Source organism: Podarcis bocagei, assembly GCF_964188305.1.
Source record: "Podarcis bocagei genome assembly, chromosome: 14".
NCBI lineage: Eukaryota > Metazoa > Chordata > Lepidosauria > Squamata > Lacertidae > Podarcis > Podarcis bocagei.
Genome location: NC_138139.1, coordinates 7,179,250 through 7,193,236, shown reverse-complemented (window position 1 = coordinate 7,193,236; position 13,987 = coordinate 7,179,250). Strand labels below are relative to the sequence as shown.

The 13,987-nt window shown below is 51.7% G+C and overlaps 1 protein-coding gene across 1 annotated transcript in view; it reads left to right on the top strand.

Annotated features, from left to right (window-relative positions):
• The first annotated feature begins 387 nt into the window (after positions 1 to 387).
• The window catches only part of UNC13C (unc-13 homolog C), a 131,107-nt gene continuing 117,507 nt past the window's right edge, over positions 388 to 13,987 (top strand). The window contains exons 1-2 of the mRNA XM_081170723.1: positions 388 to 583; positions 6,549 to 9,753. Of these exons, the coding sequence (XP_081026849.1) occupies positions 6,783 to 9,753 (2,971 nt within the window). The 5' untranslated portion in view covers positions 388 to 583; positions 6,549 to 6,782. The remainder of the gene's footprint in view (positions 584 to 6,548; positions 9,754 to 13,987) is intronic.

Sequence of the window (13,987 nt, the reverse complement as noted above, 5' to 3'; positions counted from 1 at the left end):
GCTGTTTTCGGAAGGAAGCCCCCCGCCCCTCCCCCCCGTTTCCTCCACCTTTTCAGAAGCAGGAGAAGAGAAACCTGCAGAGCGCCCCCCGCCCCTTCCAGGCAGGCCCCTGGAGCCCCGGCCCGGCCTGGGGAGCCGCCTGGTGGGAGAGGGCGCGTAGCCGCGGAAGGGCTTCCCCCACCCGCTGGCGGCACGTGGCCCTGGAGGGCCCGGCTGGCCTCGCTCTGCCGCCGGACCCGGAGCTCCCGAGGCGGCGCGGCCAGCAGGGGGAGGCGGCTGCGTCGGGGCGGCCGAGACCTCGCGGGCGGGGAGAGAGGAGGAGGCGGAGGCGCCGAGGAGGCGGAGGCGCTGCAGTAGCAGAGGAGGAGGAGGAGGAGAAGAAGAAGGAGGAAGGCAGACGAGGCGCGCGCTGCTCCGCTCCGCTGTGCCAGGCGAGCAGGCGAGCGAGCAACTGGCTGCTGCGACGGGCGCGATGGGAGACCGAAGCGGCGCGGCGCGGACTCCTTTCCTCGGAGCCGGCCGTGGAGGCGCCCTGCTCCGGCCGCTGACGGGAGCCGCCGCCGCAGTAAGCGTACATTGCCCGGTAAGTCGGCGGAGGGACGGCGGAGGCTGGGCCGGGCAGCGCCGCGGAGAGACGCGCAGCTCCGCGCTCGCTCGCTGGCCTGGGAGGCGCCAGGCGGCGGCGGCCCCGGGAGCGAGGCAAGGCAGCCGCCGAGTCCCAAGGGAACCCAGCCGCCCTCCCGGCGCGTCCCCACGAGGCGGGCAGGAGCAGCGGCGGCACACGCCTCGCCCTTGCCCGCTCCTCGCCGCCGGGGCCACTCCGGGCGGAGCAGGCGCCGCGGCGGGCTTCTTCGCGACCCCGTGGAAGAGGCGCCCAGCCCGCCGCCGCCGTCGGCTTCCAGCTCCCTCGGAGTCTCCCCTCGCGGCGGGTGGGGGTTAAATGCCGGTGTGGGGCTGGGGGGCTCTCCCACAGTGGAGGTAGTTCCCCCGACTCTTACGTGAGCTGCTGGAGTATGGAGGGGGGGAGAGAACCCTTGATGGGGACTTCCAGTGTCAGTGGAGCCCCCACCCTCCCAGTCGTCTCCGGACGGATCCACGGAGCTTTGCGAAAGAGGCACTTCCTGAGCGAGGACACATCGAGGGCTGGCGATGGGCAGGCGGCGGCGGTGGACGGAGGAGCAACGTCGAGATGTTGCCCGATGTCAGTTTTCCCTTTGCAGGCTTGCCGAGTTTGGAGGGTCCCCTCGGCTAGGGAGAGCCGGGAGGATTCAGCGCCCCCAGCCCCCTCCCCCGAAAGAGGCGATTGATGGAGCAAAATGGTTTAATGTTGGAGCTCTCCGTCTCCTGCCGGCGAGTTGCGAAGCGGGCAATAGATCAGGGCGCATTAAAAGCAAGCGACGAATTAGTGAGATGGAAAGGACTCCTAATTACCCTTCGGAGTTGACTCCAAAGTAACATCACAGGAGACAAACATGACTTCCTAAGCAGGGGAGGGTTTGCTAGGACATTGACATGGCCCCTTCTCTTTGGTTCAGATCCTTCTGCTCCCAGGGGACAGCTGTGCACACTCATTCTGCACTCTTGTCCTCAGAAGCCCCTTTTCTCCGGGTGTGGGAAACCCTGATGCTGCTGGAAGGTGCTGTCAGAGGGTCTCCCCTGAGCCAGTCCCCTGTGCTTGGCCGCAGAGCTGTGGGAAGCCTCAGCACCAGCAGCGGCCGGGCTGCTTGGCAGCAATGTTCTCTCCACTGCCCCTTGTCACTGTTGGTCAAGAAAAGGGACGGTGGCGGCAGCAGCAGCAGCGGGGTGAGACCAAACCACCATCCTGCTGGCATATGGCCGGAGCAGGGTGTGTGCTGCTGCTGTTGTGTGGGGCTCCAGGTGCCTGCCAGCCCTGTGCCCCAGCTCCTTTGCTGTCCTCAAGGTGTCTTCCCAAAAGATTCCTTTCAGCCTCTCGCTTCTGAGTGATACTAGCAAACCATGGAATGTGCCCAAAAGCTGGTTTTGAGCCTAATGTCTACCAGTCATGTGGCTGCCAACATTGGGGCCCCAAATTCTGTTTTGCATTGTTGGAGGGGGGGAACCTCCACTACCACCAGTATGCAAACCCAGCCTGGACCAAGAGGGGTCTGGCTTCTTCACACAGAATTGGGTTCCTGGGGTGAATCTGGAAATCTTTTGGCAAGGCTCTTCTGCAGTGGCTGTTATTGCTGTATCCTCTTGAGAACATGACTGGAGACACTTATCCATAATGCATCTAATTTTGGCCAGGTCTTGGACCCGTGTCAGGTTTTTCTCACCAGAGTCAAAGTCTCCCCAACCCTCCTTGATGGAGCAAGCAGACCCCTGTGATCCAGTGAAAAATCCAGCCCCATCATAGGGTATTGAGTGTATTTGCAGCATGACTCTGCAGTTAGCGGGGATTCATTGATGTGGCCTGTTCTGGTGGCAAGGTGGGGGCGACTAAGAGAGAGCAGTGGACAATATCAATTTTCCCAGAAACTTGCATCATCTTTCTCTGCGTAAACCTTGTGTTGGAGTTTGTAGGTGAGGTGGGAGCTAAAACCAGCATTGGAACATGCTTGGAGCCAGAGGGTCAGAGCCCCAGAGTGACATGACAACCCACAGCAGGCTGCGCACCTGATCTTCTGACTGGTGGCTGCAGCTTGGTCCTGGCCTAACAGGGCTGGAGATCAGGCTCAGAGAGGGTTTCAGCTCAGATGCAGACCACTCCACGGGCAGGTGGGTGCCTGCCTTCTGCTGTGTGGGGTTATCATTCCTCCCAGCCAATTCCTGAGCTGGTTGATTATTTTCATGTAACGATTTCTGCTGAAGCAGGTTGTGGGTTAGGGCTGCCTATTGATAATCCAATAACAGCTTTCTTCCCCTTCCCCACACCAATGAGTGGCATATGCAAGGAAAGGCCTATTTCAAACCAGTCTCTGGAGTGTGTCAACTGAGCACAAAGTTCCTTCTCCTACAGTTCCTTTTGTTTGCCCCGCTCAAGGCAGGGGACAAGGTCCATCTGGGGACTCTGCTTCCCCTATGGCCACCAAGACTTCTCCCCTGGTTTGGTTCTGCTGTGGGCCAGTCTGAATGGAGCCTTTCCCCCTCTGATGCCTGGGTGTTTGAAATGCATTTGCAGTTGTTGTCTTCTGGGACTTGTCACATGCCTTATAACGGTGTACCAAGAGAGACTCCCTACATCTCTTTCCACAAGTCCTGGATATAGCCTATCTGAGAGACGGAGAACTTGGAGCACTTCAGATGATGCTGGCTTCCAGTCTCGGTCAACCTGACCAATGGTCAGGAAAGGTGGAAAAAGTAGTCTTGCAACAGACTCCCCCAGCCCTGACACACACTTCATTCAAATGGGTTAAGTCTGCTGAACCCTATTAGTAAAGCTGTCAATATCATGTTAATTGGGCACTGGACATCATGCCAAAAGGCATTGCTGGAAGCCCTTTGCACACTTGTTGAAACGGCAAGTGCTTTGAGCAAATGCAAAACTTCCCTTGGCCAGAATATCCTTGGCATCCTCAGTGTCCCTCTTTCGCTTTCCCTTCTGGCTGAAGAATGTAAATAGCACCAGAGAGAGACTCAAAAGCAGCCAAAGGGTCAGCACCTCTTGGGGTGTTGCTCTTTGGCCTTTAAAAGCTTCTTCGTGGTATTCCAGTTTTAAAAATATGCCCCTTTCCTAATAGGGGACAGCTGCCCCCCACTTAAGAGGACATACCATATATATATATAGAAAAACAACAAAAATACATTAAAATGAAATATATATATTCATTTTAATGTATTTTTGTTGTTGTTTTTCTTTCTTTTTTCCGTTTAGTTGCTAGGAGGTGATGGATATTTGTTTACTTCTATATTTCTTTTCTGTGTGTATTAAAAGGACATACACTATTGATGTATTTTGCCAAATTCCCAAAAGATCGGAATTTCCCAAAAATCGCCCCCCTTTCCTTCCCTATCTGAAGCTCTTAAGCACCCTGCTTGCCCCCACCCACCTGTGGCTTATCTCCCTGAATCTACCCCCTCCTCCTGCACCCATTCATTTGCCCCATATAGACGAGTTCAAAGAGGGATGCTGGTTGTCCTCCCTCGGGCCCAGCGCACTCTTCCCATGATGGCCTTTGTCCCTCAGCCAACCACTTCCATTTCAGTTGCAGGGTGCAGCTGGTCCCGGGAGCAGAAGAGGGGCAGGATGGCAGCCCCTACTACTGCAGATCCCAGTTCGTTCCCCCAAATGAGTCAGGGGGATTTCTTTCCCTGAAAGAAGCACATGAAGTTGGCCTGGCCAAGCTTTGGCAGAGTCATCCTGCCTGCCCTGTTGGGGAGAACATAGTGGGGAAGCCGGGGCCACACAGTGAGGAGCGGGTGGGTAAGAGCCCAGAAGCACATGGGTGAGAGGGAGACAATGGCCAAGGGCAGCCCGAGTGAGCAGGGGGGCGTCTGCATCTCCCATCAGTAAAAAGAGAGATTTCCTAGGTAGAAACACCACACAGCTCCCTTTTAAATCTGAGGATGCTCCAAACGCCCCCCTCCCCGCTTCTCTCCAGTGTCACTTATGAATCTTGTTCCTGCATGAGAGAGGAAGCCGGTAGGAAAAAAGTGAGATGGAATGGGGAGCAATTTTGACTCTCATTGCTGTTTTAATCTATGAGGCTTTTTCCACTCGATTGAGAGATGTGGAAAATTAAAATGTAATTAAAAAGAAAATTAAAATGTCATTCTGAGCATCACTTCCAACGACACCCCTACGGTCAGGATGAGATGCGTCAGTTTACAAGCTCCTTATTCAGAAACTCCCATTGAAGTCCCATTTTTTGGTAATTTGAAGGCTCTTGACCACATGGAATGCCAAGAGCCACCAGGGTCTGGCACAGACTGCCGAGGCCACCTCATTCCTACCCTTCTGTCATTATATCCTCGTGTTACTGACTTTTTCAAATGGTGAGTGCCCATCAAAGACCTCATAACCTGTACTTCTGTCTCTTGCTGATGCTCAGCTCTGCATCCCACCGTAAGTTTTGGTGGGTGGAATTCATTTTGTTGTACATGAAGTCTGTGCTACTAAATGAGAACTGTGTGCCGATGAGCTTTTCTGAGATCTACCTTGGATTTCTTGACTCCTTATTGACTTCTGTGCTCCGCTGAACTCTCCTTAATCTTTCCCATGGTTAGGAAAGCACGAATGGGTTGGGGGCTGGGCTGGGAGCAGCTAGATGTATGCAACCTCTGCCTTTTTCCTGGGCCTTGCAAGCCTTGTGGCTAAATTGCAAGCACTGGTAGGTCCGTTCTGGGAAGCTGCTTGCAGCAGAACAAATGAGATATTTCTGAATGAGCTGTTTTGACTCAGACAATCATTTCAGGTGTTCGGTTGTTTACAAGACAAATGCTTGGAAACCGTACTTTAAAATCTTGGTACTAAACACTGTAAACTTAATTGCAAAAATCAATTTTTTTGCACCCTGCATTAAAATAGTGGGGAAAGGATAAATCTCAAGGATTAATATTATCCACAGGGTTGACAGGACAAGACTGTAACAGCTTCTGAAGGGGGGCGGTGGGGGGTGTCAGCAGCCTTGTTAGTCTGGCAGCAAAAACAGCCCAAAGGCCTTCAGACACCTGGAAGGCAGACATGCTGCTTATTGTATAAGCTTTGTGGACACCCATGTCCGCTTCATCAGAAGCAAGCTTGTTTCCTGATACGTTTGTGCGTCTTGAATGATCTTTTGCTTGCTTCCTGCATGGCCTGAGAGCCGCCGTTCTTTCACTGCCTGCAGTTGCACATTGCATAACCATCCTTCGCATCGCCGGAGTCAGCGGTGGTGCCTGGCTGCAGGAAGTGCTCTTTGGCTGCTCCCGTTCTAGCCGATGCGAAGGGCAGAACAGCTGAACTGTAAGAATCCATAGGCAGAGGGGGAAAGCACCAGCCAAGCTGGCGACTGGCTGAGTTTGCAGAAAGATATCTCAGGGTCCAAAAACTTTGGGGTGTCTTTTTTAAAAAAAAGAAAGTTACGCATGTACAAGTATCCCTACACGTCCTCTGTGCACTCCTCAAAGCAATTACTTGTAGGCAGTCTCCTGGATTTAATGTGCCTACCCCATGATGTCTTCTGAGCGAAAGGGCTGCGCGTACTTCAGTCTTGCTGAATTTAGTCAGATTTGTTTCCAAGTAGGTAGGAGCTAACAGCCTCTCCTCCTCCTAGTCAAGATCCCTCTTAACTTTAAAGGTGTGAGGTCTGAGTATATCAAAGTGTGCCATGAAAACTTCTTGCATGCAAATAACTTCCTCTTGATCAGCTTTTCATGTTTAGTTTGGAAGTCAGACTTCAGCAGTGCAGCCTCTCCTAAGATCAACAGACTGTATTAATATGCATTCAAGAACAGCAGATTCTTCAAATGTATCAGTTTCATTCTTTAAAATCCCATATTGCAAAATGTCAGGTGTTGTGAGCAAGTGTCCAGCATTTCTTGGGCACGTATGTGAAATTGAAAATTTTGGTTTGGGAGCCATAGTAACACCTCTGCTTTCCTTCTAGATGCTGCAGAGAGCGATGGGGATCAGGACCCAAATTTGCTTCACCTGTGGACCTCCCTCAGGAATTGGTTTCTACTGATTTGCTGTCAGACTATACAGAAACGGTGCCAGCGCCCAGGATTAGCCCTTGCCGCTGTCAGCGCGATGACCGCCTGAAGACTGTGTTGGAAACCAGCATTCTCATGGATAGAAAATTGCCATCTCTGTGGGAAAAGGCCCACTGAAATCACCCTCCATGGTTTCTGCTCTCTTTAAGAGCCTGATCTCTTCCTACATATATAAGATTTACAAAGGAATGTTTACAAAGAAATTGGGCAATAGTACAAAGAAGAAAGAGAGCTGTCAAAGCAAACACGAACAAGAAGTTCCCCAGGTTGGGCACATCAAGAATCCCAAGTTCTCAAACACTTTGAAAAGCACGGTCAAAAAGATTGCCAAGTGCTCCTCCGCCCGTAATTTGTCCACCGAAGAGGAGGAAGGCAACAAAGAATTCTCCCTCTCCCCGACCTTCAGCTATCGGGTGGCAATTGCAAACGGACTGCAGAAGGGTGTTTTCTTGACAAATAACAATGAGGACCCATTCCAAGATCTATCTTCCAACGAGAGCTCGTATTCAGAGTCCTTAAGTGAAGTCAAGGGCCCGAGTAAGGACCAAGCGTATTTGTCCCACACGATGCCGGTGAGACGCAACCGGAAGAGCCTGAATAGCCTCGCTCCCTCGGAAGGGAGCTCTGACGGCGAGCGCACTTTGCACAGCTTGAAGCTCGGGGCCTTGCGGAAGCTGCGGAAATGGAAGAAGAGCCAGGAGTGCGTTTCCTCGGACTCCGAGCTCAGCACATGGAAGAAGACCTGGGGCCTCAGGAGCAAGTCCTTGGACAGAACAGCTCGGGCCCCCAAGTCCAGCGCCCTCGAACCCAGCTTCAGTTCCACAGGCTGTATCAGCCAGACCCACGATGTGATGGAAATGATTTTCAAGGAGCTTCAGGGAATCAGCCAGATTGAAACCGAGCTCTCTGAGCTGCGGGGGCACGTCAACGCCTTGAAGCAGTCCATCGATGAGATCTCCAGCAGTGTGGAAGTCGTGCAGAGCGAGATCGAGCAGTTGCGGACGGGCTTCGTCCAGTCCAGAAGGGAGACGAGGGACATCCATGATTACATCAAACAGATTGGGCACACGGGAAGCAAAGCCAGCCTGAGGTTTCTCAATGTCCCGGAAGAGAAGTTTGAAAATGTTGAGCATGTGGTGTGTAGAACTCTAGTGGAGAAAATGGGGTTTTCTGAAAGCCCCAATCCTGTGAAGATAGAATTTGCCCAGCGGGTGGGGCACCACAGGGAATGCCCCAACGCCAAGCCCAGACCCATTCTTGTGTACTTTGAAACGCCCCAGCAAAGAGATTTAGTTTTGAAAAAATCTTACAAGCTCAAAGGAACTGGCATTGGGGTTTCAACCGATATCATCTCTCACGAGACTAAAGAGAGAAAGGACAGAAGTCTGCCGTCATCGCAGACGTACGAGAGCATGGACATGAAACTGCTGCCCGTTGACCTCAAAACTAAAAGACATGCCTGGGAATCCCCTGACAGCAGCGACAGGGAACTGGAATCGGATATAAACCGGAACAGTTATGCAAAGATATCCAAATCGGCACCACAAATGAAAAGAAGTACCACAAAGGCAAGAGAGGAGTCTTCAGATAGCAGAATCCTTAAAGGAGCTGCAGATGGTAACGCTGGACCAAACAAAATAAATGATAATGAAGAGTCACCAGGGGCTGAGAGCCTACAGGCAGAGTCCAAGGGCGGCTGTTACTACAGCATGACCCCTCTCTGGCAGTCGCAGAATGACTTTGGAACGCTTAAGCTCAGCCGTTCTGAATCTGACTTTACTAAACTCTGCCAGTCATACTCCGAAGACTTTTCAGAGAATCAGTACTTCAGCAGAACCAATGGCAGCTCTCTCTTGTCTTCCTCTGATCGAGAACTCTGGCAGAGGACACATGACGACCCATCCAGCTGGGGGGGTGGTTCACAAGAGCAGACGTTCAGTCAAGGTGGCCAGCCCTACAGGGTTGAGAATGAAGCGGAGAACACAGAAACGGTCGACAGTGGGCTTAGCAATGGGATCATGTGTGCCTCTGGAGACAGGAGTCATTACAGCAACTCTCAAGTCTCCTTAGAAGATGATCTTTCGCCATGGAAAGACTGGAATCAGCTGGAACAGAACGCGGACTTGGGTTTAGATTCATCAACACAAGAAGTGGCTTATGACTTGAGTAGCTCTTCTGACCAACAGGTAGACTATGGTCAGATTTCTGACCTCCAGTATGACACAGAAAGTTATGATTTCGCCCTGGATAGCAACTCTCCCTCTGGCCCACAGTTCAGTAACGAAGCCGAGAGCCAGTGGATTGGCCAGTATGATGACTACCAGGAGACCAATGCCAACACTCTGTATCAGAACCAGAACAGGAAGCCCATGATGTACCGAAGCCAAAGTGAGCTTCCAAGCGACGACTCTGAGGAAGCACCTCCTAAGTCTTGGCACAGCAGGCTGAGCATTGACCTTTCAGACAAGACATTCAGCTTTCCAAAATTTGGAAACACTCTGCAGCGGGCCAGGTCAGCCTTGGAAGTGGTATGGAATAAAAGCACACAGAGTTTGAGTGGATACGAGGACAGCGGGTCATCTTTTATGGGGAGGTTTCGGACTTTGTCCCAATCCACTGCTAACGAATCCAGCACAACCCTAGATTCGGACGTTTACACAGAGCCTTATTACTACAAAGCCGAGGATGAGGAAGACTACAGTGAGCCAGCTGGAGAGAATGAAACGGATTATGTGGAAGTCATGGAGCAAGTTCTTGCTAAACTGGAGAACAGAACTAGTACCAATGAATCGGAGGAACTGGTCCAGGAATACGAGCCAGAGCAGACTCCGTACGAAAGCCCTTGCACTGTTTCGCAAGAGGATGACACTCCTGACGGCTATTTCGATGCCGGTGTGGTTGGTGGTGATGTGATGGAATTCACAGAGGATACAGTTGTTGAAACAGAAGCAGAAGCGCAGGAAGATGAAAATCAAAATGTCCCCGAAGTCCCTGTTCAGATGCCAGTGAAAAAAACAATTCGGCCTTCTTTCAAAGAAGCTGCTTTGAGGGCTTACAGGAAGCAGATGAGTGAGCTGGAGGAGAAGATTCTTGCTGGAGGTACAGCACTTTTGACATTCTTAAATGCATAAGTGTGTATTTGTGTGTATCTATACATATGTAAAAAGCAAACACACACATCACTAAAGAACGTGCCTTGGGTTCTGTAGGCGCTGCTATTTCTCCTGTGGAATTCAGTATCACAGAAACTATTTAACTTAAGGAAGAAGAAATGAAGCTGGTTTCAGTAGGGGAATTTTGTAGCTTAACCCAAACATGACTAGTCGTCCAACCTAATCCACAATTCAGTTAAATCCAAAGAGTTCAGATGCTTCATCCCATTGGAATTGATTGAGTAAATTGGCTTAAATCCACCCAAGTGTGGCTAACTGAATTGTAAATCAAACTGTTTGCATGTGTCCCCCAAAAAGAATTTCTTGATGGTTGAAATGTTATCCTTCTTAATGTATCTATCTCTGTCTTGAAGTGATGAATGCTTTACATATCATGTACTCAAACCCCTTCTAAAGTGCAGGATGGGAGCATCCTCATTCTGGAATCTTTTCTGTAAAAAACAACAACAAAAAACCTGTGGGAGTTCTAGAACTGATTTCTCAAGATCTTTTTGGCCTGTCCAATTGATTGAACAATTTGCTGTCATTTACTTAACAATAAGTGTTCCAGATTGTGTCCTAAGAAGAAAAGGAGATCTGACATGCAAGAGAGGGAAATAAATGGTGTGCTTGTCCAGCAGAGATCAAAGAGGCTTCAGGAGAACTTTTAGGCCTTCAAACATTCCCTGAGCATCAGACCCTAATAGGGGACCATGTTCCTATGGCTCTTTTCCATGGGGCCTCCAATTTATCAAATGCTCAGTTGGTTGAATGCCTTTGATGCGCTTTGGTTGAATGCCTTTGATGCAATATTTTCTGGGGTTGCCTCCCCCAATCTGCCAATACGGCAGATGACTCCCTTGAGTTGCCGTATAGTGACATCTTTGCTCAGAAGGTTTTTAGTTCTGTTGAGCCAGAAGTCATCTCTTCTCCTGCAGCCTCAATTTTTGGGGTTGCGGAAGAGGAGAGAAGTGCTCTGTTGCATTTTGCTGTTCTAGGCCAGCCACATTGACATGGTTTTTCAGGTTGGAGCTATGCGTGTTTTCCTACAGCTTTCAACCAAACCTTGCATTTTCATAAGGTGGAGTGTTGTAATGTGTCAAGAGACAAGCTGTGTGAAAGAAAACCCTGTCTTTTCTGCTGGGATCCCCTTTCTGACTTCAGAGCTGCAGTGGCCCTGAATGTGGGTGGGGGGCCCATGTCTCCCAGAACTTCTCTTCCCAGGCAGGGGAGCTTCACCAAGCATAAACCATGGGGGGGGGCGAGCTCAGGGGCTGCACAGCCTCCTTTTCCCAAGCAGGTCTGCTGGTGCTCACTTTGCACAGGGGTGAGGTTGGGCCCCTCGCTTTGACGGGCTGCCCCCCTTCTTGAAACAAGCAGTTTTGTCCCTAGAGGGGGAGCTGCACCTTGCACTTATTGGACCCAACAGGAGACTGCTGTGGGGAGGGCTCCTGTGAGTCCAGAATATCTGGAGGGCACCAGGTTCATGGAGGTTCAGAGGAAGAGACCAATGGAGCAAAATTTTCTGGGCTTGCCTCCCCCAAGCTGCCAATACGGCAGATGACTCCCTTGAGTTGCTGTATAGCGATGTCTTCGCTCAGAAGGTTTTTAGTTCTCTTGAGCCAGAAGACATCTCTTCTCCTGCAGTCTCAATCTATGCAAGCAGTCTTGGCTGCTGCCCTCCCCACTGCCCAGCCGCAATCCATAATGGCAAAGCATCACAGGACATGGATCCAGGAACTTGAGCTCTGCTGATGTAAACAAGCCGCCAAGGGGGATTCTGGAGGTGTGGTGGAAATGTCCAGGTGGGAGGTGCTGAGCTGGATCCGGAGCAGCCTCCATGTGGCTTAATCTTCTGTGCCACTGCTTGATCTTCATGTGAAACTGGCCACAGTCAGCCTCCCAGCTGAGATGAGAGGCTGGGATGATGCGTCTCTCCCTCTCTTGTCTGCCGTGGTCCATGACGGATTCTTCCTCAGGGCTGGTGGAGGACATGGGTGGCCTTCAGATCTCCATGGATTCTGTGACATTCATCTCACAGCCAAACAAAGGGGTGTGTGTTGTTTTTGGAGCCATTGATTGGCTAAGGTTTCTTTGCAACCATGAGCATCATCACTGTAGCTTTGCCCAGCTCTTTTAAATACCGAGTGGGGATGGAGGGGATCTTCTAGACCAGGGGTCCCCAAACTAAGGACCACGGGCCAGATAAGGCCCAAGGGACTCGTTTATCCGGCCCACGGTGACTGCTGCCGCCTGCTCTTACCGGCGCTACGCTGCGCGGCTGCCCACTTCCAGGTTGGAGGAGCACTGGAAATAGCTTGTGCACATGCACAAGCTTTATTTGCGCATGCGCAAGCGTTATTTGTGCATGCGCAAGTGTTATTTGTGCATGCGCAAGTGTTATTTGCACATGCGCAAGCATAATTTCCATTGCACATCCAGGTTGGAGGAGGCCCGTCACATGCGCACAAGCTATTTCCGGTGCTCCTCTGACCTGGAAGTGCACCGGAAATAGTGTGTGCACACATGTATGAGCATGCGCTCCCCTGCCTTCCGGCCCGCCACAGGATCAGCGCTGGAGACACCGGCCCGAGGAGCGCTAAGTTTGCTGACCCCTGTTCTAGACTGTGTTCTAGGCAGGGCTTGGGTGACCCTTTCTTTCTTCCTGCAGGCAATGATGCTTCCCTGCATTCTGGCCTCTGATGCCTGTGCAGTCTTTCAGTCTCTGCATGTTTGTGCAGTGAGGCATCAGTCTACTCCCCTTGGGAGTGTGTCGTGAAGCAGCGGGAAGCCCCACCTGAGGCTGGTGGGAACCCGGTTCTGATGAAGCGGCGCTGCCTGCCCTGCTGGGATCCTGTGTCTTGGGAGGCTTGCTGGGAGCAGCTCAGCTTCAAAAGGCACCAGGATCCCGCTCTGCCAGCCAACTTGGTGCCCTCTGGGTGTTGATGGACTACAACTCCCAGCATGCCTGGCTATTGGCCCTGCTGGCAGGGGCTGATAGGAGTCCAACACCCTCTGGAGGGTACCAGGCTAGGGAAAACTGCTCACTGCTCTGGGAATGAATGGCTGGAAGACTCGGACACTACTTTGTTGCACTTCATTATCTCCAGTTGCAAGCCCTAAGCCCTAGGGCAGTGGTGCGTTGCCCCCTGTCCAACTGGCTCTTGTTACTCTTCCATCCTCCCCAAAATGTCATGTCATGGTTGAATCTTGCTGCTCCTCTTCAGGCTGCTGTTCTTTCCTTGCAACTGCCGTTCTCTGGCCTCTCTGGCACTCCCATCTCTGGGAAGTACCAGCCTGCCTCCTCTGCTTCCATCTCCTCCTCTTCCGCACTGCCTCTTTCACTCCTCTCTCCTTTGCTTCTGCCTCCTCACCCAGATTCCTTTCTCTCCTTCCTGCTGTCCCTCTGCAGCCAGGCTCCCTTGGATGTGGCCATATCCTTGTCGTTTTGCTCATCAATCATCTTCCTCCTCCTTCTCACTGTCCCTCTTTGCCAGCCCCTTTCAGCTTGCTCCCTTGTTGGGTCAGGTGAACAACCCAAGGCCCACTAAGCCTTGCTCCCAGTGAGCCTTTCTGAAAGGGGCTTGTCTTCCCCTCTCATCCCATAGCTGATGAAATCACAGAGGATGCTTGGAACCTGCAGGTCAGTGTCCCACTTTCATCTGGAATCTGCAATCTACAGATGTTCATCGCATCTGCAGTTCTTTGGATTCCAGGGGTATCTCAGTCTGGGGGATGTTATGGACCTCATTTTCGGTTTCAGCTTCCTGGTCCTGGCTTGTTGCTTCTCCACATCCCCATCATACTCCTTCACGGTGTGCAACAGCTGCCTCCCTTCCGTGTCTTCAGTCCCCAACCCTTTTTGCATTGGGGACTTATGGCTTTCCTCCTTACATAAGACTCAAGAGAGGCTGGCCCTAGGAAATGGGCTGAGCAATGGGTACCCTGCCCGCTACTGAGACGTCAGGAGGCCATGAGGTCCAGCTGGGTTTCAGTTCTTCTATTTCATAATAACATAGTGAAACAGCACAACAGTACCAAATATAACAACATGCAAAGATCAGGGCCTCCGCAGCCCATTTCCCAGACCAATTTCAGTCCTATTTTATTCAAAGAAGTGCCCCTGTGCTGAGAGCAAGGCTCACGGGTGGCAGCACAGCCTCCTTTCAAGTCTGGCTGTC